At 46.7% G+C, this 27771-nt stretch overlaps 1 protein-coding gene and 1 non-coding gene across 4 annotated transcripts; both read left to right on the top strand.

Moving 5' to 3' along the window:
• The first annotated feature begins 871 nt into the window (after positions 1 to 871).
• LOC132482167 (melanoma-associated antigen D2) lies at positions 872 to 9113 on the top strand. Of its 3 annotated transcripts, none has more exons than XM_060087262.1 (13): positions 872 to 974; positions 2481 to 2554; positions 2925 to 3416; positions 3990 to 4298; positions 4419 to 4482; positions 4742 to 4821; positions 5365 to 5459; positions 6182 to 6261; positions 6355 to 6397; positions 6742 to 6804; positions 7899 to 8013; positions 8386 to 8792; positions 8979 to 9113. In XM_060087262.1, the coding sequence occupies exons 2-12, from the start codon at positions 2510 to 2512 to the stop codon at positions 8782 to 8784; spliced, it is 1785 nt and encodes a 594-aa protein (XP_059943245.1). In that variant the 5' UTR covers positions 872 to 974; positions 2481 to 2509; the 3' UTR covers positions 8785 to 8792; positions 8979 to 9113. The 3 variants fall into 3 exon arrangements, with proteins under 3 accessions (XP_059943245.1, XP_059943247.1, XP_059943246.1); XM_060087264.1 differs by lacking the exon at positions 872 to 974 and adding an exon at positions 1529 to 1604; XM_060087263.1 differs by lacking the exon at positions 872 to 974 and adding an exon at positions 2239 to 2295.
• Positions 7609 to 7737, top strand: LOC132482807 (small nucleolar RNA SNORA11). Its single transcript, XR_009530973.1, has one exon. It is a non-coding gene; the product is annotated as a small nucleolar RNA SNORA11 (small nucleolar RNA).
• Positions 9114 to 27771: the final 18658 nt, after the last annotated feature.

The following is a 27771-nucleotide window of genomic DNA, read 5'->3' as shown; positions in this document are numbered from 1 at the left end:
AATAAAGCCATAAAACTGCTTGGAATAAAATCAGTGATTATTATAACATAGGAGTGTGGAAAGCATCTCTAAGCATGAAGCAAAATCTAGTCATGGTAAAGGAAAACCTGATACATTTCACTACATAATAATTAAACCTTTTTGTATAGCAAATATTATCCTAAATAACATGGAAAATATTTGTAGTATATGCAACACATAAACGTGCAAGAGACGTTGCTGGTGGAAATGTTATTCTGTGTATCTTTTTAAAGTTGACAAGTTTTGTATCAAAATGGAGTCAGCACTGCTTGTAATAGTAAATAAAAAAATGGAAACAATCTAAATGTCTATGTATCCTGGACTGGTTAAATACATTATGGAACATTTACAGAGAAAAGATTATAGAGCAGTTAAGAAAAATGTGCACTATGGAAAGCTGTTTAGAATATACAACTGGGGAAAAAAAAACAAAGCCTGGTCACAGAACAGTAGGTATAGTGTACCATTTGTGGGGAGAAAACCCAAATAATTAGTATATAAATAGAAACAAATCTGGAAGAATGTATATCAAAACGTTAATAGTGGTTATTTCTGGGGCATGAGATAAGGATGGCCTTTCATTAGTATGTTACATATTTCTGCATAATTTGAAATTTCACAACTACAACACGTTACTTTTGCAATAAGCAATATATATATATATTTATTTATATATAAACATATTCAATGAATGAATCGCTTTGAGGCGGTGGTTTTGGTTTGGAATGGCTTCAGACCGAGCCTGGTACAGTGGCATAAACACGGGCTTCAGCGTCAGACAGCCCCGAGCGGGGCCCCATTGCCCCACCCCCGAGGAAGGAGAAGGGGGGTGGCAGGGGGCTGCGGAAAGGGGCTGGGCTGGGCTGGGCTGGCTGCAGCTCTAGTCCAGGAGGCTGAGACTTCGAGAGAGACTGAGAGAGGGCAGACGAATTCCGGACTCGCTAGAGGACAAGGTGAGGGACGTTGAGATTGGGGTTTCCAGACAGTGGTTCCAGTCCCCTCGAACCTAGAGCCAGGCAGGTGGTCAATTTTTACTGCACCACTGCAGCTAGGGGAGAGGTTACTCGGAGTGGGATGTAGGCAACGAAGAAGACCAAGAGAGTAGTAGGCTGTATGGACTGGAGAGCAGAGGCTAGTTGAGGAAGAGGGGGAGAAAAACTGGGAACCGGGCGTGTTGAGTGGTGGACGGAGAATATGAGGGGGAAGGGGAATACTGAGGGGTAGTGGAAATTCAGAGAAGAAAACAGGGGATGTAGAGAAGGGTTAAGGAATACTGGGGGAGGGGGTGCAATGGTAGCATGAAGGAGGATGTAAGGAATGGGAATACGGAATTCTGTGGGGTAAATAGGAACGGCGATGGAGAAATAGGGAGCAGGGAGCAACGCAGAGGGAATACGGAGTAGTACGGAGTGGGGGATAAGGAATGAGGAGCGGGCGGGGGGAAGGGCAGACTGGCTGGGACGGAGGCCCCCTAGGGAGGCGGAAAGGGGCGGGGCCACTTCCGGCCTGGCGGGGGGAGGGCAGTCTGAGTTTATGAGGGGCTCAGAGGGAGTGGACGAACTCAGGAGTAGTAGGAGGACGAGGTGAGCAGAGGGGCCCAGCTCTGGATCCGAGCCCGGGAGGGGTCGGCCCCACCCCCTGGGATCTGGAGAAATCCTGCTCTAAGGACCGGATCGTACCGGATCCATCCGGCCGGGAAGGGAGGGGACAGGACCCTGTTAGGCTGGGCCCAAGATGGAATCACTAGCTAAATACTGATTTGAGGAGGGGGGTGTATTAGGGAAAGGGCGGAACCAAGATGCGCTTGGCCCCTGTTTGGAGGGGGGCGTATTATGAAAAAGGGCGGGACCGGACGGTGCTGTGGACTTGGACTGGATGTCAGTAGGGGAGGGGCCTGGACCACCAGACGCTGCGACAATTTGAGAGGGAGGCTTGTTGGGGAGGGGGCGGGACCGAATGGTACTACGAACTTGGAGAGGGGCGTGTTGGAAAAAGGTACTGGACTGAGTCTCTATTACGCATGCGCACTATGGATCGCTGGAAAGGGGCGTGTAATGAAAGGCCAGCTTGGAGACAAGCCAGCTGCCGAATGCGCATGTGCACGTTGGACATCAAAGAAAGAGCTTCTGCTGGGAAAGCGGGCGGGGCTGAGATGGGCCCTGCAACGGATGCGCATGCGCACTGTCGACTTGCGGCTGGGGGGGGTGTGCACTGGGAAAAGGGGCGGGGTCCTCAGAGCTGCCGCGCTGGCACATCTTCCTGGAGTAGGGGAGGGTACGGCTGCAGAGAATTGAGATCTAGGCGCTCTGGATTACTGAATTTGAGAACGGAGTCCTTGGGGGGGTGGGGGGAGGGTTTGGGATTGGGACCCTAGGGAAGGTGGGTATCAGCCTCCAGGCAGAGCGGGAGAGAGGACGTTAAGTGAGCTCGCCTCTTGACCCAGGCCTTTTCTCCTTCAGGCTCAGCTCTTGCCAGGCCAACTTGAGACATGTCTGACACAAGCGAGAGTGGTACGGGTCCGACCCCCTTCCAGGTAAGCCCTGCTTCCGCCCTCTCCCTAGCTGCTTTTGCTCTCCAGCCCCTGTTGCTGCCCCAAATCTCTTGGCACCTCCCCTCCCATCCCAGCCTTTCTCCATCTACCTCCCTGCTTTGTTGCCGCCTCCCTCCCCCAAGTAGAGGGAGGGAGGAGGGGAGGAAGGAGGGAGGAAGAAAGGCGGGAGGGAGGGTAGGCCCGCCCCTCTTCTGCTCAGAGGAAAGGGAGGCCTTGTTGGGCTGAGGTGGTCAGAGCGCACTGCAAGTAGGAGTTACTATAGGTCAGAGAAGTGAGGCCCTGGAATTTTGGGGCCATTTGCCTAGTTGGGGGTGGGGAGAAGGTCTGTGAGCTTCCCTGCTTCCTCTTGCAGGCTGAAGCTTCAGAAGAGGACCGTGGCTTGAAGATGCAGACCCTATTGACAGTGACCCAGAACTTGGAGGTCTCAGAGGCACCGAAGGCCTCAAAGGCACCAGAGGTCTCAAAGGCCACGAAGGTCTCAAATGCTGCAGGAGTTTCAAAGACCACAGAGGTCTCAAAGGCCACAGAGGCTCAGGAGGTATCTGCCACTCAGGCCTCAGCTACCACTAAGCTGACTGATACCCCGGTTCTGGCAGCTGAAACGAAGAATCCGGCAGCTGACACCAAGATGCAGAATACTGACCCTCAGGCTGTGACAATGCCTGCTACTGAGACCAAAAAGGTCAGCTGTGGGGCTGATACGAAGGTCAATACAAAGACCCTGGAGACTGAGGCTGCTGCCTCTCAGGCTCTGGCAGATGAACCTGAGCCTGAGGGTGCAGCTGCACAGGCTCAGGAGAATCAGGATACTCGGCCCAAGGTCAAGGCCAAGAAAGCCCGAAAGGTAAGACCCTTGCCTTTCTGTTTCTCTCAGTTGGTTCATGGTTCTGTAAACCTTTAGAAAGTTCCCTCTGCTCATCAAGGCTGTGGTGGGACACTAAGAGAAATGTGATATAATTCCTGTTTTCAGAAAGCTCACAGACTGGTGGGCACATGAGACAGGAATACGAACAGCTGCGATCTGAACGAAGTGCAGTTTATATTTACATAGTAGCTACCATATGTCAGGCCTTGAGCTAGGCACATTCACACAGGTTATCTCATTAAATCCTGAAAGTAATCTAGTTTTGTAGAGAAGGAAGCTGAGTCCCAGAGAGGTGGAGTGACATGTCCAGGGTGGTATAAGCGGAGCCAGTGGTGCACACAGGAGGAGGAGAAGCCTCAGGCCCCACCCTTGGGTTGCTCCTGGCCTGGTGGGAAGATGAAACTTCTGCTTGGAAAACAGTGAAAGACAAATCCAAGACTCAGGCTGTTACTACAAGGGTGGGATTAGAGGGGACTTCAGGAAGGGAGAAGATGAGGGAAAAGGACCATCTGCATCATCTGGCAATGTTGTGCTTGCTCTCCATTGATGCAGGTGAAGCATCTGAATGGGGAAGAGGATGGCAGCAGTGATCAGAGTCAGGCTTCTGGAACCACGGGCGGCCGAAGGATCTCAAAGGCCCTAATGGCCTCAATGGCCCGCAGGGCTTCAAGGGGCCCCATAGCCTTTTGGGCCCGCAGGGCATCAAGGACTCGGTTGGCTGCTTGGGCCCGGAGAGCTTTGCTTTCACTGAGGTCACCTAAGGCCCGTAGGGGCAAGGCTCGCCGCAGAGCTGCCAAGCTCCAGTCATCCCGAGAGCCTGAAACACCACCACCTCGGGATGTAGCCCTTTTGCAAGGGAGGGTAAGAAACCTGTCCTCTCCACTCAGCGTTATTCACTGCTTTGCCTGCCCTCTTCTCTGCCATCCTCTCAAGTCTTCTGCAAGCATGTTTTGATCGTTCCATCTTTTCCTCCTCTCCCAGGCCAATGATTTGGTGAAGTACCTGTTGGTTAAAGACCAGACGAAGATTCCCATCAAACGCTCAGGTAGAGTTCTACTAACCCTCCTTTCCCCCAGCTCTGTTCTCCATTGCCCTCTCCCCCATGTGCTGAGGGCATTTCTTGCTCTCCTGCTCCCACTTATGTCCTCCTAAAGTTCTAATTTGGCAGTAGTAGTATCTCTGTTCATTAGCTCAGAACCTGTTTGTGCCACCCACAGCAGGGTTGGTAAAGGGTCTTTAGTTTGGGTATGGGGGCCACGCGGCTCCACTTCCACCCAGGTGCTCGCAACACTCTCCCCTTGCAGACATGCTGAAGGACATCATCAAAGAATACACTGATGTGTACCCTGAAATCATTGAACGAGCAGGCTATTCCTTGGAGAAGGTGAAGGGGCAGACCTGGGGGATGGGTGCAATGGGGTAGCCTTGAATCAAACAAAGGTGTACATGTCTCTTCTGGGGGGTACCACAGAGAGTAATCCAGCCCCATCACTGTGCAGATGGGCAGACAGTGGCCTAGCAAGGGGCATAGACTAGCTTGAGGTCACACAGCAAGTCAGTGGTAAAATCACAGCTAGGACCCAAGCCACCCAGCTTAGTCCTGACTTCTGTCCACTGCTGGACATGTCCTATAATGTACTTCAGATGCTCTCTCTCCCTTTCATTCCCCACTCTCTGGCTGCCTAGATTCTCACTAATCACAAAGATGATGTTGATTAAAAATAATGCATTTGTTGCCTGTTTGCAGTATGCTGGCCACTCAGCTAAGTGCTTTAAGTGCATTATCTCACTGATGTTTCTCTCTCTCTCTCTCTCTCTCTCACACACACACACACACACACACACACACACACACACACACCTAGGCACAGGGGGAGCTGTGGGATGCCCATTCTGTGATCTCACAAGTTGTTTTCCACATCCGCAGGTATTTGGGATCCAATTAAAGGAAATTGATAAGAATGACCACTTGTACATTCTTCTCAGCACCTTAGAGCCCACTGATGCAGGCATACTAGGAACGTAAGCTGGGAAAGGGCTGGGGTGGGAGGGAGGCTTCTGCTTTTGTCCGTGGTACTACTCCATCCCTGTCCTCTCCCCACATCCCCTTAGGAAGTCAGGAAAGACAGAGCCTAAAAACCCCTATTCCAGCTCCTGCACGTAGTTGGAGCCCTGCATACAATAGTGATACCTGATTATGATTGACTGGAGGGTGTAGAAGCCTGGGGCAGGGCACTCCTTCTGTCAGGTTTTCTGTTTCTCCAGAAGCTTCCCAGGAAAGCAGACCTGTCATTGCTTATCTCTTCCTGTTGGCCTTGGTAGAATGGCTCTCACAGGAGGGCTTCCTGGTATGAGTGGCTCATGATGCTTGAAGGGCAGGAACATCAGTGGGGCCATGCCTAGAATTCTCTTGGAGCTGAGGGGTCTGGGAGAGCAAGAAGGGACTCACATTGGCTGGGTGTCCGGGTTGTACTGGGTTGACAAATACAAGTACAATTCTATCCTCTCAGCAACCTGGGGAGAGGAGAATGTGATTTTCCCATTTTATGAATAGGAGAGTCTAAGTGCCTTGCCCAGGGTCACATAGCGCTTGAAGCATAGACTGGGCAGAATTCTCTCATATCTGAAGAATCTGGGAGAAGCTAGCCTAGTGAGCTGGCTGGTGTTTTTTTTTTTTTTTTTTTTTTTTTTTTTGCAGATTGCTGCTGGATATAAACCTTCTCTCTGTCCCATTATTCCCCTAGGACCAAGGACTCACCAAAGCTGGGTCTCCTCATGGTGCTTCTTAGCATCATCTTCATGAACGGAAATAGGTCCAGTGAGGGTGAGTGGCTGGGCTGGCAGCTGAATGGGGGGTCATGGTCGGAATTCCACATGTTCATTTCCTATCCCTGTTTCCTTTTGCCTCCCCTTGCAGCTGTCATCTGGGAGGTGCTGCGCAAGTTGGGGCTGCGCCCTGGGTATGATTGGGCTCTGTCAGTGCTTGCTGTCTGTTTTGTCCTTTGGCAAAAGAAGATGGTCCCAGGATTGCATCAGCCTGGTGGTCTGGTGGAGTGGGCAGGGTTGCTGGACTGGGTAGAGGGTCCAGGGTTCTGACCTGGGTGGATGGGGAAATGGTCCTGAACTCTGCTGTCTGTCTCACTGACTCTTGGGCTTCTGTGGAGCTTCCATCTTATGTTGGAAGCCTCTTTTCCATGTTGGAAATGTCTCTGCCCACATCTGGGAAGTGCAACAGCCCCGATTATATTTATCTATGTATGTAATTATGTATGTATGTATGTATTTTATCATTTTCTGCCGTCAGGATACATCATTCGCTTTTTGGGGATGTGAAGAAGCTCATTACTGATGAGTTTGTGAAGCAGAAGTAAGTGTCTGTTTAGTGTTCCTGTGTTCCATGCATTTTGCCTGTCTTAGAACTGAGTAATAAAGCTGTGGTGCACGTGCGTGTGTATATGTGTGCGTATGCAGGTGGTAGTTTATTCCTGAGGTGGTGGCAGAGAACAGAAGCACACATTTCCTGACCTACTTGTACTCTCACATATGCCTTTGGAACAATTCTTCAAGGGAGGGATTGTCATCACCAGTATTGTACGCGTGAGGAAACTGAAGCTGAGAGGTGAAGTAATTTGCTCAGGGTTATTATACAGGTAGCAAACGGAAAAGTTATATTTAGATCCTGGCCCCAATACCTTGGTTCTTTTTTACTATGCTAGCTAGGGCTTCATAGAAATTAATCTCCATAAAGAAATGCCATAGAATGGTAGCTTTAAGCAACCAGGTCCTGTGCTGGGGTCTTGACTAATACATCTCATTTCATTTTCATAACTACCCTGCAGAATAGCTGCTGTCACCTCATCCCCTGTATCAGTTGAGGAGCCTAGGGCTCGGAGAGTGGAAGTCTGAGCATGGCCCCGGCTGGTAAAGGATCCATTTGGACCTGAAGCCCAGACCTCCTGACTTTTCTGGCCAGGGCCCACCCTATTCTTGGTCCTTGGAGAACATGTGTGCACTCATACGGGTGTACCAGCACACACCTGTGGGCTCACACACAAATGGTCGAGAGTATGCATGGAGTCCACTGCTCTTGGTTGACCGTTTCTTCCCGTACAGTCATTTTCTGGGGTGGACTGTCCCAGGGTTCAGCCAGGCCACGGACGAGCCCCATGGTGGGGTGTGCTCAGAGCAGGGGGCCTGAAGAAATGGCTCCTCTGTTTACAACACACCCAACAGGAACCTGGGTTATTGTGACAAGGGGCACAAAACTTGTGGCCTTCCTATGAACAAATACCCTACACGTGCCCCCTGCACCTCCACGTGGCTGCTGGGCAGGACCAGTGAGATAGGGCTGAATATTGGGAGAAAAGCTGCAGTATTTAGTGGGGGAGTTTGCCACCTAAATGCATGAGTGGGCCATGAGTGGTCTTACAGACATAAAGGCTTTGAACCTCTCTTTTCAAGGTACCTGGACTATGCCAGAGTCCCTAATAGCAATCCGCCTGAGTATGAGTTCTTCTGGGGCCTGCGCTCTTACTATGAGACCAGCAAGATGAAAGTCCTCAAGTTTGCCTGCAAGGTAATTGGAGAGCTGTCCAAGCCTGGCATACCAAGAGCATGGGGTGCCACTGTTTAGGGTAGGCTGTGTGCAGAGCAGCCTGCGGCTCATGCATGAACATTCTGAAGCCTGTATTAATGTGCAAACACTCTATCTGAATAGTTTAATCCTTACAACTGACATGTCATTGCCTTACTGCAGATGAGAAAACTCAGGCTCAGAGAGGTTGTCAAGTGTTATGTCCAAGGTCACAGAGATAGTAAGTGTCAGAGCAGGGATGGAATATTAGGTGTATAATTACTAGTAGTATTTATTGTATTACTATAATTTGCATCCTGTAGGTGCTCAGTGTTCAGATTCTGATCCTTCAGATGGTTGTTATTCCTGTTTCAGGTACAAAAGAAGGATCCCAAGGAATGGGCAGCTCAGTACCGAGAGGCAATGGAAGCAGATATGAAGGCTGCAGCTGAGGCTGCAGCTGAAGCCAAGGCAAGAGCTGAGATTAGAGCTCGGATGGGCATTGGGCTCGGCTCTGAGAATGCTGCTGGGCCCTGCAACTGGGACGAAGCTGATATTGGACCCTGGGCCAAAGCCCGGATCCAGACGGGAGCTGAAGCTAAAGCCAAAGCCCAGGAGAGTGGTGGTGCCAGCGCTGGTGCCAGTGCCAGTGGCAGCTTTGGTGCTAGCACCAGCCTGACAGCCACTCTCACGTTTGGGCTCTTCGCGGGCCTTGGTGGAGCTGGTGCCAGCACCAGTGGGAGCTCTGGTGCCTGTGGTTTCTCCTACAAGTGAGATTTCAGGTATCTATTTAGACTTGGGGGCAGCCGGGCCTCATGGGAATGGGATGAGGAGCTGGGTGGTTATAGGGAGGCCAAGGTTGGAGGACCACATGGAGAGTGTGAGAAAACACTACTTTTGGCATTTTGTTCCTTCTTTTTTGGTGGATATCAATTGACTTTTTGATTTTCTTTTACTTGTGTTTTCAGATATTCCTAATCCCAGCAGTCTTTCTCTTCGAGCCAGGGTGCATCCTCAGAAACCTACTCAACACAGCACTCTAGGCAGCCACTATCAATCAATTGAAATTGACACTCTACATTAAATCTATTTGCCATTTCTGAGTTTATTGCTTTTTTTGGTGGGCTGTCACATTTTGGTATCACATTTGAAAATGAATTGGGAAAGTTTCCACCTCAGTCTGTGCTTAGCTTTAGGTGACATTGTCAAATAGAGTAAAATTAGAGCAAACTTAGCATGTCTCTCTAGGATAGGTTGGGCCCCATCTCTAGCCTATAGAGCAGGCAGGATTGCAGTGGTGTGAGGAGTCATGGGGATTATAGGCATAGAGGACACACTTTAAAGAAGAGCCCTGAGGTGGGAAAGTCTGGAGCAGAAAAATAGAGGAGATTGAACATCAAGTATAGACTCTCCTTTTGAGAAATTTGGGTAAGACAAGAAGGAGGGAGAGGGAGGTAGCTAAAGGGAGATACAGGAACAAGTAGGGATTTTCTTGGGAAAAGAGAGACTTGAGCAGGCAGGAGCCAAAAGACAGGGAGATGTTGAAGGCTGGCTCGTGCAGCCCAATCCCTGAGGAGGTGGGTGGGGAGGACCTGTGGGAAGGGACTGTACAGAAAGGACTTGGAGAGGGGACTGTGGAAGGATGTTAGGCAGTGGGGAAGCCCCAGTAGAGCATGGAGCCTATGGTTTTTGGGAGACCCCTTCCCCGTGGCAAGGTGCTCAGTAATCTTGTAGGGATCAAGATGAGTGTTAGTTTATTCCAAGGTTTTCGTTCTGTGGTTTGGTTGTGGAATAAGGACAAGACCAAGGGCAGTGAGTGTGTGTCTGAATCTTCGTTGCTGTATCCACAGTGACACATAGTAGGTTCACAGAATGGTGGAAGAGATGGACCATGGGAACCAGGCAGGCTTGGTGAGGAAGATGAGGAGATTGTGTGACAGACTGGGAGACAGTGCAGGGGTTTGTGGACAGGAGTCTCTGAAGTCTGAACAAGGCAGAACATTAAGTGAATATACTAAGTGCCTGCTACATGCCATGTTCTAGGTGTCTGGGAAGGAATGTTGAGAGAACTGGAAGGATAAACTGGGGCACTAGTCAGATGGTCAGACAATGGGATGATTATATTTAAGAAGACAGCAGAGAGAACTCTGGGTGATGAGAAGGTCCAAGGAGTAGGTGGTTAAACGGGAGAGAAGGTGGTGGTTCCTAGACATGAGGGGTCAATGGCCTGGGAAGATGGGGTATTGGTTGGGTTATCCATTTGGACTGTGAAATCACCCAAGATGGAGGCAGGAGTTGGGGTAGGGAAGAGCACTGTGAGGCAAGTGCCAAAGTCCCTTCGTGCAGTTGAAGATGTCCTCCCAGCTCCAGTGCCCACTAAGGCATGCGGCCCGCAGGCAATCAGAGATCCACCTTTGTCCTGTTTTAGGGAGTATTTCCCTCGACCTTTCTTTCCAGGAAGCTCTCATCATCTAATTGCCACATTACCAGATTCCTTATCTGGGACAGAGTCTTGCAGACAATGAGGCTCTAGTAACAGCTGCCTTTCCCCTCCTGTAGACTGTAAGCAGTAAAGGAACAAGGTTTGCTGCTTAGGGACCAGGATCTAAAAAAGGAAAAAGCTGCACCTGGAACAAGGTAGTTCCTTGCCTGTGGTCATGGATTGAGACCTGCTTTTGCTGCCGAGGTTGTTCTTCACTGGAAGCAAAGTTTCTTCCATTAATTCCATAGGCCATGGTTCCCTCGGGGTGGATAGTACCTGGGAGAGGTAAACAAGGCCAGAGGCAGCTTAGACCTAGGAAGGACTCTCTAGTGGGTGGGCACCACGTCCGGGACCCTCTCAGACTTCCAGGTGATGTCCATCTGAAAATGGAATGGGTGGGGGGGTGATGGTGAGGGGTAGCAAGGAACTTGGGGACTATGATTCTAATAAAAATTGAGTTCAGAGTGCTTGATAGAGATAAGGGTGAATCATAGTCATGAAGAACTCTGACCTTCCCACTTATCTTCCCTCTGCAGACCACTAGGTTTGCAGGGCTTCCTACCTCTTCTCCTTTCCTACAAGGCTTAGACTTGGACAGGACAAGTGATGGACTTTTTCTCACTACCCAAGTGTAAGGACTGAAGGCATGTGAGGCAGGGAGGACGAGATCAGGTCCAGTTCCAGGCAAGTGGGGAGTGGCCAGAGCTAGGAAGAGGGAGTGCCAGGGGAAATGGGGATAGACCCTGGTTCATGTTTTTTGTCAGCTTGGAGGTCACTACTACAATGAAAGAACTCCCACAGTATATCATTAATTCCAGATAATTCTAGAATGTATCATATATCCTCCATTTGGCTAGGAGTGGGAAAAGCCCCTAGAGCAGTTTATCTATTTTTTATTATCACCCCTCAAGAAGCCTATTTAGACATTTTTGTCCTAATTGCTACCCCCCATGAAATTTGAGTACCACAGATATACTGTATATCTATTTAATAACTATGTACATTTGCACTTTATACATAAGATATTTTATTCAATACAGGGTTTATAATGACTAAATAAAATGTTTAAAAGTTTTAACAATTTGTAAAAGCTATGAACATTTAACTATTTGCTGAGCAACTTTAAATGTAACCTATTTACACTGTAAGGTATCAGAGTACATATGTAAATTAGCAATTTATATAACTGATGATATTAGCAGTGTAATCAAAATTTTAAAATGCTATTCAAACTTATTTTTTCAGCAGAAGTAAAACAAATGAAGTTTTAAATTAATTTCTTAAAAATTATTTTTAGTGTAATTAACTTTTAAGTGTTGCTTGATATGAGAAAACTTTTAACTAGCTGCTGGATATTCATTCAGGTATCATCAACATTTTTCTTTTCAGTACTTGGCATAATTAATGATAGATTGAATAACTTTTGTAGAATTAAATGAAAGCCATTTTTCTTTAATTCTCAAAGCCCAAACAACACACACAGCCACTGAGGATCAAACATAAAGGCAGTCAATGGCAGCCAAAAGGCACAAGCAGGTCACTTCTGCAAGAATGAGCAATAGACTGAAAGTCTTCCAATCATAGTCACCTATTTGCCATGGTTTTGTAGTGTTGATCTTGCATACATTTTGTGTATTTTCCTCATTGTTGCTCATGTGAAACCCAAGAAAACCCAGTAACAGAAATTAAATATTTAAGAGTAAGATTCCTCAGGTAGGGCTGAGCTTTAGAGGGCCAAAAACTATTATAATTTTTGTGAAAGTTTTTTTGTGATTTTTGTCCCCCACAAGGACCAATTTTCACTCCCTTGTGGGGTGATTACCCACCGTCCTATCTGCTCTTTACCCCTGCATTGAGAATAGAAACCCTACAGCAACATTTCACCTGGACTGAATAAAACAAGGTAGAATGAATGCTGAGTTGGGTGCGGGGAAGAAGAGAGAGAGAGAGGGAGGGAGAATGAGAGGAAGAAAAGAAAGGAAGGGAGGGAGGGAGGAAAAGAAAACAAGAAATATCTACTAGAGACCAACCATTTGTGAAAACAAAATGGATAACAATATTTTTCTCCAAACTTACACTTTCAAAAATGCTTTGGTCCAACATAATACTATTAATCCATGTACAATTGCCATTCATCCCTTCAAAAGGAGATCACCCCAAATCTTATTACCTACTATCTCCAGCCTCCAGTCTAGGAATTTTTGGGTGATGTCCTTTCCTTCTCTACCTGCCTTGCAACCCATTCTAGATATGCTACAAGCTATGAGCTAGGTTGTGCATTGAACCACCATGTCCTGTGAGTGTGTGGGTATTGTATCTTTTGGATAATCTTTGGATCATCACTGTGTATGATGTGGATGAAGGTACTAAGGGGATTTCCTGGGACTCATATACTCATATATAGAAGGTAGATTAAGCCCTGCTCCAGTAGGTCCAGCAATCCTGAACTGCAAGTTGTGCGTTATGCTCCTGAGACGCTAGAGGTTGCCTCCACAATGACTGTGTGGAATCTGAGCTCTTGGAGGTCCTACCTGTATTGGCTGGCTATAATATGCATTGACCTTTTGCCACTGGACATGGCAGTGGTAGGGTCATGCAGTGAATCTCCTGAGTTCCAAACATGCTCTTCCTTACCCCATTGTGTAGCAGAGAGATTCCCTAATTCCCCTTGATAGTTGGGACCACTCATCCCAGCCACATAGTAAACACCCTTTTTTTTTTGCCTATTGGTTCAATGTCATGAGGAGCTCCAAATGGCCAGGTGGAAGTCTCAACTTCCTGTGAATCAAAATTTTGCAATTGTTTCACTAAGTGAAGTGATGAGAGGTTCCATTCCCATTTCCACCCTTTGGTTTCTAGACCTGTGTATTCTGTTTATGGGAGAAAGAGCATCATATATTGGTCGTTGATTCACAGAATACACTGAATTCTGCAGGATGGCCCCCAGACCTCACAAAGTGTTGTTTCCTAACTGTCACCAAAACTAAATCTTCCATAGGCCATCCCACACTTCTGCAAAGGCGGTTGCTTATGGGTGATTGCCCATCGTCGTTAGACCATTTGTTTTACCTCTTTCACCGTGAAATGTGTTCCTTGACCAGAAAAAAAATATTGTATGGGATATCTCAATGATGTACAAACTGTATAAAGTAATTAGAAAATCCAAGGATGGTGGTGCTGGTAAAAGCACCAGGGAAGGCAAATCCATTCCAGAGTATGTGATTATTTCCATAAGGATAAATTGATGCCCACTCCCTGATGGAATAGGTCCAATGTAATCCCTCTGTCATCCAAGGATTTGTTGGTCTCCCCAGGAAATGGTGACATATTGGGGTTTCTGCTGTTGAGAAATTGGGCATTCAACAGTGTTGGTAGCCAAGTCAACCCATGTGATGGTAAATCCATGTCAAATCCCTGCATAACATCCATCCCTTCTACAATGGCAGTTTTGTCCACTGGCTCATCTAACAAGCACTAGAATGTCTAGAGAAAGAGGCTGACAGATTTCCACAGGCTGGGTCATCATGCTCCCTTTTGTAAGCATTCACATGAGACACAAATATTCTCACACTCAGCCCATTCCGAGAGATCCGTTCACTTACTCCTCATACATACGTACGCAAAGCAATTAGACTGTGCCTTACATGTAATAAGTGCTTTCTAAGTATTTTGCTGCCTTTTTGTTATTGCTCAGTTCTCCATTCTTGTTCCTTCCCAGTGTCTGACCATCTGACCATCTGACAAGACTGTTAATTGGCATTGATCAGTGTGCTGGCCAGGTCACTTTCTGAATTAAGAGATCAACCAGATGCACAGCTCCGAGTTTTGCCTCCTAGGAGAATTTCCCCTCCTTACTTCCCATCAGGGTCACATCTAAGTGGGGCTTAGTTCCTACTTATCATACAGCATCATCTGCAAACCATGCTCCTGGGTTTTTTTCTCCTTCAGTGAGCTGGTTATTGGGAACTCACCACAAGGGCCTAGAAGTGAGCTGAGGGAGAGCAAGCAGTGTGGCACGAGTAGGGACTATGGGAGTTTGCACCTCCTATAACTCACTTTTGCTTTCAGGACCTGCTCCAGACTGACTTTGTTTATACCTCTACTCTTTGGTGATGGAGTGTTGTTATTGCCTGTCCAAATTTATGGCTTGGCGGATCAGATGGCACCAAGCCTAGGATGGGCAGCTCAGTTTCCGTGGTCACTTGGGGTCCCATGGTTAGGTGTTCAAACTCTACCAGAGCCAGTGATTTAACTTTGTTAACTCAATCATCAGGTGCCAGGAGCTGTTTCTCAAAAGGAGGGTAATTATTTGACAAAGAGCAGGGCTTATGCTCCCAAACTCTAGAGACTTGTGCTTTGATTCTCTGCTTGGGGCTGGTCACAGGCCCCACGCAGCATCCCAATCTGTCACAGACGCTCACTCAACTCACTCAAACATTTCCTCGTTCATTCAACAAACCTCTGCTAGTGACTACAGTGTTCATGGCCCGTGCTGGGTACTGGGGTGGCCTGTTCTCAAGAACAGTGAGGGAAACAGTGACGGCACCAAAAGGAACCACTTGGGTTTGTGGGAGCCCAGATGAGCAAGTGGTTCACCCTTCTTCTGCATATAAGCGTGTTATTAATCACAGATGTTGTGTGAGGAACATCTGCACAAATGTACAGTTACAGGCACACATTTTCATGTACAAATATAGGCATTGTGTACACGCATTCTAATTATGGAATATGAGTCAGCAGTCAGTGTGCTCTGGTGGAAGGAGTCCTGACTGGGAGACAGGCGACGAGGGTTAAACTACCCCAGCTCCCTCACAGGGTAGCCGTGTGGCCTGGGGCATGTCTCTGGCCCTCTCTGGCTTCATGCCTGCTGCCTGTAACATGCGAACAGCATTAGCTCACCCAACCTGGTCTTCGGGAGCGTCACATTAGATAGTAGACGGGGAGCATCCAGAGTACTTTGTGCCCCAGGAGACTTATGTCTTTGCTAATTTATCTTCAGTTTACCGATTGAGTAAGCCATCTGCTTTTTGATGGCATTCTGACTGATGAAGAGAGTAAATGGGAAAGAAAAGGGGAATGAGTGAATGTGTGAGTAAGGAAAGAGTGGGTGAATGTAACGTGAGCAAATGCATGAATGAATCAGTAAATGTGAATGAGTGAATGACTGAATGAGTTGATCAGTAACCTTTTCCTATTTATTCTACTAAGGGATTCAGAGCCCACACTTGCTTTCCTCTGGAATCACCACTGAGAATGGAAGGGCAATGGGAGGACAGTGTGAAGTGCAGGCTGCCCCAGAGGACATCATCTCAGGCCCTGTATGCCAGAGAGACGTCCTGGCTGCCAAGCTTGCTTCAAACTTCATCTCAAGGTGTTTGATGGCCACACTGGCTACAGCAGAATCGCTATGTGAGCTGTGAGAATACAGATTCCTGGACCCCACCCTCCTGAAGTCTGCTTCAGGAGGTTGGGGAGGGGCCCAGGAACCTATCTTTTTAACCCATTTGCAAGCGAACTTGATGTCCAGTCATATTGGAGAACCACAGATCCGGCCTAGACGCCTCCGCTGAGGGACAAGTGGACAGGCACAGAGAAATCACCCATGTCACGTGGCCACTCTCACTAAACTGTTTAGCTTCGGATGTCCTACCTACTTGGACCCTGCTGACCCAGAGAGACAGTATGGAATACAGACAAGAGAGAGACAGACACAGACCTGGGTTCAAATCCCAGCTTTGACCTTCTCCAAAGGTGGGGCAGCAGGCAAATCACTCACTGGCTCTGCTTCAGTTTTCCCGTCTGTACGATGAGGACGTGCAATCGATGGCGCAGGACCACTGTGAGAATTTGAGAAAATTCCTCTCTGCAAATCACTGGTACAGAGTAATGAAGACCTGATGATAACTGTAATCATTAGCATTATCGAGCACTTACTAAGATCCAAGCATGGTTCCAAATGCTTTACATAAATGATCTCCTTGAATTTGCACAAACACTGTCTATGAAAGAGGAGCTATTATCCTTCCCGTGCTACAGATGAGGAGCCTGAGGCTTAGAGAGTGTGAATAACTTGTCCAGGGGCCCACAGGCAGCATCTGAGTCCTTGGAGCCTGCATGCTTAAACCCTAAGCTATAAATGGCAGCTCCCTCCCCCCTTCTCCTTAAAGGTTAAAACGGAGGGGAGAGCCAATCCTGTGGGGATAAAACAGAACAAAGACCTCTGAAAGGAAGGAAGCCAAGGGAATGTATGTAAGCAGATGCCTCAGAGAGTATGGGGGCTCAGTTTGCCCCTAAGCTTCCTGACAGCTGTAGCAGGAAAGGGGGGCGGGGAGCAGAATTCCCTAGTTTCCATTTTCTGGAAAAAAGGAGGCACAGAGGCATGTCTAAATGGACATTTGTCTTGGGCTGAAATTCCAGAGGAGTTGATCTTGTGGCCAGCTCAGCAAACATCCGGGACCAGAAGTTCATCTGTGATTTCATGAGGCTCTAAAAGTCTTATTCACACACGTGATTCTGAGAGTCAAGAAGCCAGAGCGGGGAGGAAACACATGAAATTCTATCTAGAAGAGAACGTTGCTGGGCTGCAGTTTCCCACAGCAGTAAGGGGCATGGGAGGAGACCGAGGCCCTGACTGTGTATCTGTCTCTCTCCACAACACACACGACACGGTCTCTCCGGGAGGAGATCCAGGCTCCTGGGGACGTGACACTCCTCCAGAGACTGGGCTTGCGGGATGGATGGCAAATGAGCCAGGATGAAGTTGTGAGTGAGGGCCAGGCTGCCAGAGGCTGGGAGCTGAGTGGGGGCTGGGTCTGTCAGGCTGGGCCCGTGGAAGAGGCAGAGTAGGGGGAGCTGGTTGTAGGATTGGGAGAGGAATGTAGCATCTGGGCGGGTGGAGGGGCGTTGCAGGCCAAAGGAACAGCAGGTGGTGCAGGGCTTACTTCTCACCCTCCCCAGATATTGCCTCTTTTGATGTCCCTTTACCTGGCTTTCTGCCTGGCGAGCTCTCCATCCCACCTACCCCCTCCCCACCCATGCAGGTGAGGCTGACTCACCCCCATCCACCAGGATTGAGAGGGGAGAGACCAGTGTCCGAATTACCTTCTGCGTGACACTGCAAGACCAGTCTGCCTTCTCCGGTTCAGGCATCAGGGCCGACTTCGTGGCCCAGTATGATGTAGTCATGGAGGACATCGTTGGAGACGTGCAGGACGGAGGGCCAGGGGAATGGAAAGCACGTGGGCTCTGCAGTCGGACAGGCCTGGGAAACAAGGCGCTGGCCTCCCCAAGGTGTGCGTTTGTTTCTCCCTAGGGATCAGTGAGGACTAGTGAACACGGACAGGACGGTGTGTAGCGACACATGACTTCACACCTGGTGAGGCACATGTGTCCCCCAAAGCGTTGGAGACCCGGAAGTGCATAAACTGAATCAAGATCCAGGTGAATACATTCCTAACTGAAGCAAGTCATAGCCCACTCTTAACCAGACCTTTTGGAAAGGAACCATTGGCCAGTGATTAGTCTCTCACACTTTCTGCAGCTCTGATACTCTCATGGCCCCTTGGGCTTTCTGGATGTCTCTAAGTTTTAAAAATTCTTTTTGCCTCACTTGAGCCATTTGCCTAAACAGGGAGCCCTTAAATTCTGAGCTCACACACTCACAAAGAATGTGAAGAGGTCCCTTCAGGCTCTACCAGACGGATAGAGGCTGATCCGGGACGCTTGGCTTGACAACAACAATTGCATGGCAGCCTGAGATGTCTGGTCCCAGCCTGCTTCTCCCACCACACCTCTCACTACCTCCAGCACACAAACCATCCTCCAGCTGCCCCACACTACGCCACACCACACACCAATGTCCCAAAGCACCTGAACCTGCCAGTCATCTGTGCCTGAGTATGTGCTCATACTATCTGCCACCCTGGGAATGTCTTCTCCCTCCTTTTTCCACTGGTAAGTGTCCTCCTCATCCCTGAAAACCTTGCTTCAGTGCCACCTCCATGATGACCCCACCCCACTTACAATTCCTCTCTCTGTTCTGGGCTAATATAGTGCTTTGGTTACACCTCTCCTCATGCACTTACTTATTCATTCATTCATTCATTCATTCATATGTGGACTCCTCTCCATCAAGCAGGAAACTGCTTTAGCCCAGTCCCGCCCTCAGTGACTCTGGGAAGTCAGGAATGAGTTGGACACAGCCCCTCATCTCCCTTTGGAAATGTCCCATCCTGAGGTAACCCGATACATAGAGCCAGAGCAGTCATAAAAGGTTCTAAGGGCTGTGTATTAATCTGTAATGGGTTGCGTATGCATACCACTGAGGAGGGTTTCACAAGAGCCTTCATGAACGAGTTGGCCTTTAAATTAGCATAGGCAAACTGAATAGACTTTACCCCCACCTGGGCCGATAGGATGAAGGGGAGGGCATGCAGAGAGAGGGGAATAGCATATGCAGAGGCACAGAGGTATGACAGAGGCCTGTTGTGTAAGGGGAATAGAAGGAATTCACTCTCTCAGAATAGGAGCTGAGGGTATCATGCCAGTAGGTGGCAGCAGGGCCTTAACCTGGTGTTCTGGGCTGTGTGTGTGTGTGCGTGTGTCTGTGTGTGTGCGCGTGTGCGTGCACATGTGAGCTGAGGCATTGTCTGCTTGTTCATTCTTTACCTCTCCAGCATTGCCTGGAGTAAAGATACAGATAGAACAGATGGAACTAGACATTAAATAGTACGACTGATACTCCCATCCACTGTGTGGTATGATTCCTGCATCCCCCAACCAAGAACCCCTCAGTTCACCTACCATTTTACTTAAGGATGCCCGCCTTTCAAAGCCCAACACACTCACTCCATGGGCACCTAATCCATTATGCCCACTGCTGGCTGATGTCAGGAACCCTGAAGTGAATCACACACAGAACTTATTCACTGTCTCCAGGTGAAACAGAGAGACACGAGAATGACACAAGATGAGAAGTGCTTTGTCAATGACAACATAAGTATGATGGAAGCCATCATGAGGGGTGAGGAGGTCAGGGAGCCTGACCTGGGTCGTAAAGAATTCAAAGAAGTGTACCAAGTTGGGAAGGGGGCTCTCAGAAGGCAAAGGCAGTCTAGTAAACTGAGGGCTGCATGATACAAAGAATGGAGGCTGGGAATATCCAGGGGTGTGTAGGGAACTACAAGTGGATTGGAGTTCCTGGAGTGTTGATTTGAGGCCCAAGAAATGCTAAGAGGTGAGACTGAAGGCCATGAGTGCTGCAGGGGCTTGATAAGGAACATAAAATTTATGTTGAACATGCCCAGGGAGCCCTGAGAGGGAATGACGCTATGAGGTTTGTGTTTAGAAACACCAGACCGTGCAGCTGCTGCAACGATGCATGGATGGGAGGGGCCCCAGGAGAAGCAGGGAAACCAGAGGGAAAGGAGCCCTAAATTTGGGCTTCATTAGTTTGGGATGGTGAGGAGGGTTGGGCCTGCGACATATCCAGCAGATCAAACCAGCATGAATTTGTTGCCGGTTGGATGTGAGGAGTGAGGGACACAGGAGGATTCAGGGGTGACACTCAGGTTTGTGTCTGGAGTGACCATGTGGATGATGGTGCCTCTAAATGACAAAGATACACAAGGGTGAGATGGGAGGAAGGTAATGAATTTGTTGTTTGGGCAGCATACATTGGAGTCTTCAGCCATCCAAGGGAACAGGTCCAGTGGTGAGTGGGTATGAAGTTGTGGAGGGGGAAGTGTGAAGAGCATTGGACTGGGGAAAGAGTTGTGGGGTCAGCAGTGGAGATACGGGAGTTGAATCCAAGAGAGCTAGGGAGGTGACCCAGGCCAAATGTATAGAGCCAGAAGAGCAGATCCAGGATGGCAGTTGCTAAGGTAGGTGCTATTGATCTCCACAGCCCTTGGGGTATCTGGCTCCATGAGCTGCCATCAGCCTATTCATGGCGGTAAATCCCCACCACTTCCATCCATTGTGCTACACAAACGTAATCATTTTCTTTGCATGCCATGACAGACATATATTAGGCAACACTGTTTAAGGGATGGGGGGAAATGGAGCTGAAGAAAGAAACTGAATCCGATGGGCCTGAGAGCTGGTAGGAGAATAAGGAGTGTTCATCCTCTCTGGATCCCAGGGGGAAAGATTCTTCTGAGGAGCAGAAGTGATTGTCAATTGTGAAATATATCAGGGAGGTGCAGTCTGATGAGAACTGCAATACACCCACTGAGCTTTCCAACCAACTGGTCGTTGCTACCTTTGGTGAGAGATGGATCAGCGGTGGGGGTGGGAGCCAGTGTGCAGTGGGCAGAGGAGTAAACCGGAGGTGAGAAGATCATTGCAGCTGTTGAGTTCATTACCTTGGCATGCTACCGGGAAGAAAGGAGCTGATTTGAAGTTTGGGTGGGATCGGGATGAAAGGAGGTTGTCTTAGTGGATGGAAAAGACACCAACATTTTTAAACTCTAAAGAAGACACATTTGGGTGCATGGGCTGGGTTGGAGAGTAGGAGTCTGGCTAGTGGAGGAGGTACTGGAGGCTGAGCATGCATGGGGTCAGGGAAGGATTGTTTTGTCTTTCAGTAGAGGGAGGAGGCATATAGGTGTGTGGACCCTGCGAAAGGGTGGGGTGGGCATTCCAAGGGACATGGCCTGGGGCCCTTAATTTTTTCATGAAGAGGGAGGGGAGGCATTTCCTGAGAATGGGGTGGCATGACAGCTGAAGGGAGTGTGAGAGGTTGGTGACCTGGGTCATGCCTCTGGTTTATACAATAGGATGTGAGGTGTGGGACCACTGGTGAGCCTGGGACCATGGAGAGGTAGGCATGTGATTTTCCCAGAAGCTCTCACCTACCCAGGTATGGGAAGAACACAGAAGGACAGCTGGACTCTGCCTGCGGCTTGGGCAGTTGCAGGATGGTTGACCCAGGGCTTGGGGAACTGCTGTAGAGGGTCAGAAAAAAGTGCAAAGCCTACGCTTGTGCTTGTGAATTAATTCAAAGGCTGGGGTGGAGGGGAAGAGCAAGATGTCCTCCCATCTCCTTCCTGCTCTCCACCACCCCCCTCCCGCCCTCCAAGATGGGAGGAGATAGTGTGTCCAGCTTTGTGACCAGAGAATGCCTGAAGGGCTGAGAGGAAAATAAGCTGGTTATCCCAGGACAGAGCTTGCTTCAGGCTCCTGGGCAGCACAGACCCTCAGCAAGCCTATACTTCCTTAGGCTGAGCTGCCACTGGTCCTGGGGGCCCTTCCAGCTTCCCCCTCCCCTTCCCTCAACTGTCCCAGGCCCCAGGCTCTGCAGAAGGAGAGATGGAGTGGGGGAAGGGGGTCAGCAGCCAATCATATCCCCGATAGCCCAAGACATCTGCACCTGGTCTAACCAATCCCCTCTGAACAAATAGCTCAGCCAGCCTCTGCTCCCTCCTCCCCTCCCTGCTCTGCCCAGCAACAGCAGAAAGGAGGTTTAAGGAGGAGAGGGAGGCCCTGCAAACTCCCAGCCCCTGGCAGCAATGGAGCCGGGCCTCAGGCTCACTCTATAGAGGGAGGTTAAAACAACACTCTCAGTTCCTGGAGCCCAGGCAAAACGTCCCTAGGGGCCCTCAAGACTATGCAAGCCCAGCTCTCACAGACAGGAACTCACATATTACAGAGATCCTGATCCCTGGAGCCTTGGGCCACAAGCCAGTCTCATTTTCTCCACAGCTCAGGGGCAGGCCCTGGGCTGGCAGCCTGATCAGCACAGATACACTTCTGGGGGAGGAGATGGACATTGAGCAAACAATCCCACAAATGCCTATTTAATAGCAAATGTGATAAGGCCTAGGAAGGAAAAGAGCAGGGTTTTATGCAGCAAAATAAGAGGGGACTTGATTTAGTCTGGCTTTCACAGTTTTTGTTGATTCCAATTCTTTTTTTCCAGATTTGCGATGCCTATTTTGTTCATTAGTTTGCACCCAGAAGCCTTCCACCTGTTAAGAAAAATGTGGTGTTTGTTATTGACGCGAGCGGCTCCATGTTTGGTACCAAAATGAAGCAGGTAACAAGGACCCCGGGGACCTTTCATTACTCTTGATTTAGAAAGCTCAGAAAGCAGAGAGTGCTGGTGCAGTGATTCCCTGAGACAAGACACCCTGCCATCTCTTCACCTTTGGACCTTATAGACCTAGGCCTACTTTAGAGTCTTGGTACCTTACATATCAGGAGCCACGTAGACATGGAGCCACAGAATCCTAGGAACACTGAAACATAGGTTTATGAGGCCTGAACCCATCAAGAACCTCAACCACAAACCTCCAGGTCTCATAAAGGCCCAGAGTCATAGAGACTTTTGGCTAGAGTACTCTGGCATCATAAAGCATGAGTCAAAAACATTAAAACTGTAGTCATTTTAGATTCAGAACTGTCAAGGGCCCACAGCTTTGCTTTGTTTTGTTTTGTTTGACTATATAGCCAGAAGAATACAGTGCACTGGCCTTATAGTGCTTAGAAGCCATAGAGTCCTGGGTCCATCTAGGCTTCATTCTTGTACCCCACCTACCAGAGCACCCTTGAAACAGAATCCTGCAGCCATAGACCAAATAGATTTTGACTTTAGAGCCTGAATCCATAAAGTTCTGGAAGCAGCGTTTCAAACCATAGTACCCTGTGGTTCTAGAAGTATAAAGTTCTGATATCCTGTGGCAGTATAGCCTTTGTTACTGGTAGAACCACATAATTCTTTGGAGGAAAGCTATGGGATGCAATATCCCCTGAATTTTAGCATCTTGGGTACCTGGGTGCTGAAGGTCTCATGAAGTTATTGGACATTAAACTCTGGAAGTTTAGGGGTTTTTTTTTGTTTTTTTGTTTTGTTTTTTTTTTTAACATCATAAGCTCCCAATCTCTAAGCCTAGAAATCCTAGGCCAGAGTGATTTTTCAGCCCCTGAACCATAGTATCTTTTGACTAACCCTGTCTTCATATCCAATCTACTGTTAAATATACTTAGTGATTACCTAATTTTGGGTATGTTTTTTTTAGTTTTAGAAATCAGCATTAGTGAGTTCAAGAGATCACTAGAAAGTATCTTAATTGAGGCAAAGATACCCATGATAATGAAAATAATATAGTAAAGAGTTATAAACATGTGTCAGAAAGCCAAATGATGAAATAAATTTTATTTTTATTTCTTAAAATTTATTTATTATTTATTGAAGTATAGTTGATTTACAGTGTTGTGCCAATCTCTGCTGTACAGCAAGTGACTCAGTTATGCACATATATACATTCTTTTTTAAAAATATTCTTTTCCATTATGGTTTATCACAGGATATTAAATATAGTTCCCTGTGCTATACAGTAGGACCTTGCTCTTTATCCATCATATAAATAATAGTTTACATTTGCTAATACCACACTCCCAGTCCTTCCCTCCCTCATCCTCCTTCCCCTTTGCACCAAGTCTATTCTCTATGCCTCTTAGTCTGTTTCTCTTTTGTAGATATGTTCATTTGTGCCAGATTTTAGATTCCACATAAAAGTGATAATGATTAAATAAATTAATATATAGATTCTAATAGCTTAGAGAATACCAGTTAGGGAAAACAGAAAGAAAACTAGACCTAGGTACACCATGAGCAAGCTGTTTAAAAACAAGTGAAAAAATGTCAAGAGCATCAAGAAAGAATTATTATCTTTAGGAAATAACAATACATCTTAGAAATGAACTTTGAAAAGAAACTATGGAAAGTCATAGGCAATGAAATGACTTTTTTAAAGGAATTATATTTAAAAAAATCCCAAGCTATGTTCTGTACCCAGCCAAAATGTTCTTCAAAAATTAAGGTATAATTATGACATTTTTGGACAAGTACTGATAGAATTTATTGCCAGCAAACTCAAGCTACAATAAGTAGTAGAGGATGTTCTTTAAGTTATAGTAAAATGAACCTAGATGGACAAACAGAATTGTAGAATGGGTTGAAGTTCCCTTGGAAAAGATACACATATGAGTAAATGTAAAAGAATACTGACTGTTTTTTGCAACAATGTTAATTACTTGCTATGTGATTTATAGTAGGTAGAACTAAAAATATTTTTAAAGTGAAGTACATAAAGGAAATAAATGGAGTTAAATGGTTTTATGGTTCTTTCATTCTTTGAGAAGTGGTTAAACTACTAAGTTAAGGTAGACTATAATAAGGCAAGAATGCATGGTGTAGTATTTAGGGTAAACATGACAATAATACAACATTATATAACTAAAAATCTAATAAACAAGATAAAATGGACCAATAAATACTAATTAATTAAAAAGAAGTCAGGGGAGGAGAACTAAAGACACATAGAATAGGTGGGACAAATAGAAAAGTAGTATTAAGACATTAGGCTTATGGGAGGAGATAAGATGGTGGAGTAGAAGGACCTTGAGCTTACCTCCTCTTATAAGAATACCAAAATTACAGCTAATTGATGAAAAACCAATAATAAGAAGAGTGGAACCTACCAAGAATGCTATTCTACATCCAAAGACATAAAGAAGAAACCCAACGTGATGGTAGGAGGGACACACATATGATATAATCAAATCCCATACTCCCTGGGTGGTCCACCCACAAACTGGAGAATAATTGTATTGCAGAAGTTTTCCCACAGTAGTGAATATTCTGAGGCCCATGTCAGGCTCCCCAGCCTGGGTGCCTGGCATCAGGAGGAGGAGCTCCCAGAGCATTTGGCTGTGAAGGCCAGTGGGGCTTGATTGCAGGAACACCACAGGACTGTGGGAGACAGAGACTCCACTCTTGCAGGGCACACACAAGGTCTCATGTGCACAGGGACCCAGGGCAAAAGCAGTGACTTCATAGGAACCTGGGCCAGACCTACTTGCTGGTCTTAGAGATTCTCCTGGGAATTGGGGGTGACTGTGGCCCTCTCTGGGGTCATAAAAGCTAGTGGCAGAAACATAAGGGAGTGTTCATCTACTTGAACTCTTGCTGGAGACAGGCATGTTGCTTTGGTAATTAGCACCAAGACCTGGCTCCACCCAACAGCCTGTAGGCTCCAGTGCTGGTATGAGTCAGGTCAAACAACAAACAAGGCAGGAACACAACACCATCCATCAGCAGACAGGCTGCCTAAAGACTTTCTGAGCCCACAGCTGTCTCTACACATGCCCCTTGAGATGGCTTTGCCCACCAGATGGCCAAGATCCAGCTCCACCCACCAGTGGGCAGGCACTGGCTCTTCCCACCAGTAAGCCTGTACAAGTCTCTAGACCAGCCTCACACACCAGGAGACAGACACCAGAAGCAAAGCAAAACAAAAACAAAAACAAAACAAAACACCCCAAAAACCAAAAACCAAAAACAAAACACTACAATTCCTCAGCCAGTGGAACTGAGTCCTCAAACAGGTCAGGACCTGTCCTGGGACCAGCTGGTGCCTGGCACATGGGTGAAGAGAGGGGAGTGTACTCCTGGGATGCATAGGACATCCCCTACAGGGGGCCACCACTTCTCCAAGGTTGAGAAACATATCTAAATTTCCACATACATAAAAATACGAATACAATTTAGACAAAATGAGACAGCAGAGGAATATGTTCCAGACAAAGGAACAAGGTAAAATCCCTAAAGAACAACTAAGTGAAGTGGAGATAAACAATCTACCCAAGAAAGAATTCAGGGTAATGATCATAAAGATGATCCAAGAACTCAGGAAAAGAATGGATGCACAGAGTGAGAAGGTACAAGAAGTTTTTAACAAAGAGTTAGGAAATATAGAGAAAACCAAAGTTGAAGAATACCATAACTGAAATAAAAATCACACTAGAAGTAATCAATAGCAGAATAAATGAGGCAGAAGAGTGGATAAGAGAGCTGGAAGACAGAGTGGTGGAAATTACTGCTGTGGAACAGAATAAAGAAAAAAGAATGAAAAGAAGTGAGGACAGTTTAAAAGACCTCTGAGACAACATCAAATGTACCAACATTTGCATTATATGGGTCCCAGAAGGAGAAGAGAGACAGAAAGGGCCTGTGAAAATATTGGAAGAGATAATAGCTGAAAAATTCCCTACCATGGGAAATGAAACAGTCACCCAAGTCCAGGAAGCACAGAGAGTTCCATACAGGATTAACCCAAGGAGGAACATGCTGAGACACATATTACTCAAACTGAAAAAAGTTAAAGATGAAGGGAAAATATTAAAAGCAACAGGGGAAAATCAACAAATAACATACAAGGGAATCCCCATTAGGTTATCAGCTGATTTTTCAGCAGAAACTCTGTAGGCCAGAAGGGAATGGCATGATATATTTAAAGTGATGAAAGGGAAAAAGCTACAACCAAAAATACTCTACCGAGCAAGACTCCTGTTCAGATTTGACAGAGAAATCAAAATCTTTACAGACAAGCAAAAGCTAAAAGAATTCAGCACCACCATACCACCTTTATGACAAATGCTAAAGGAACTTCTCTAGGCAGAAAAGAAAAGGCCACATCTAGAAAGAAGAAAATTACAAAATAGGAAAATTCACCAGTAAAGGCAAACATATAGTAAAGGTAGGAAATCATCCTCACACAAATATGATATCTAAACCAGTAATCATGAGAGGAGGTGAGTTCAAATGCAGGATATTTGAAATATTTTGTAATAACTTATAAGGGAAAATAATCTGGAAAATTATATATATATATAACTACATATATAAAAGACTGTATATACATATATATATATATACATACATATATATAACTGAATCATTAATCATATATATATATAACTGAATCATCCGGCTGTACACCTGAAACTAACACAACATTGTAGATCAACTATACTTCAATACAAATCTTTTTAAAAAAGATATTAGGATCAAACTGAACTATGTCCTCATTACATTAAATATAAATACACCTCACACTTCAGTGAAAAGACTAAAAAAGATAGAATTCAATTATATGTTTTATTAAACAATAGATAGACCTTAAATATAAGAATACAGGCTGAAACTAAAAGGATGGCTGGTGTCTTGTATTAATGCAAGATCAAACAGGCTTTGAATCAAGACAAAGAGGAACATTTTGTAATGATAAAGGGATCCATTCAATTGTAAGATATAACATTTATAAATTTGTATGCACCCATTATCACAGGCTTGATATATATAAAAAATTAGAAAAAAATAAAAAGAGGAAAAAAAAACTTTATCCTCAATAAATGTTAAACTCCCCCCACCAAAAAATTGATAGAAATAAAAGGAGGCATAAATTCACAATCATAAGTAGAGATTTTAGCATGCT

Source organism: Mesoplodon densirostris, chromosome X, assembly GCF_025265405.1.
Source record: "Mesoplodon densirostris isolate mMesDen1 chromosome X, mMesDen1 primary haplotype, whole genome shotgun sequence".
Taxonomy (NCBI): domain Eukaryota; kingdom Metazoa; phylum Chordata; class Mammalia; order Artiodactyla; family Ziphiidae; genus Mesoplodon; species Mesoplodon densirostris.
This window is presented reverse-complemented; position numbering and strand designations above follow the sequence as displayed.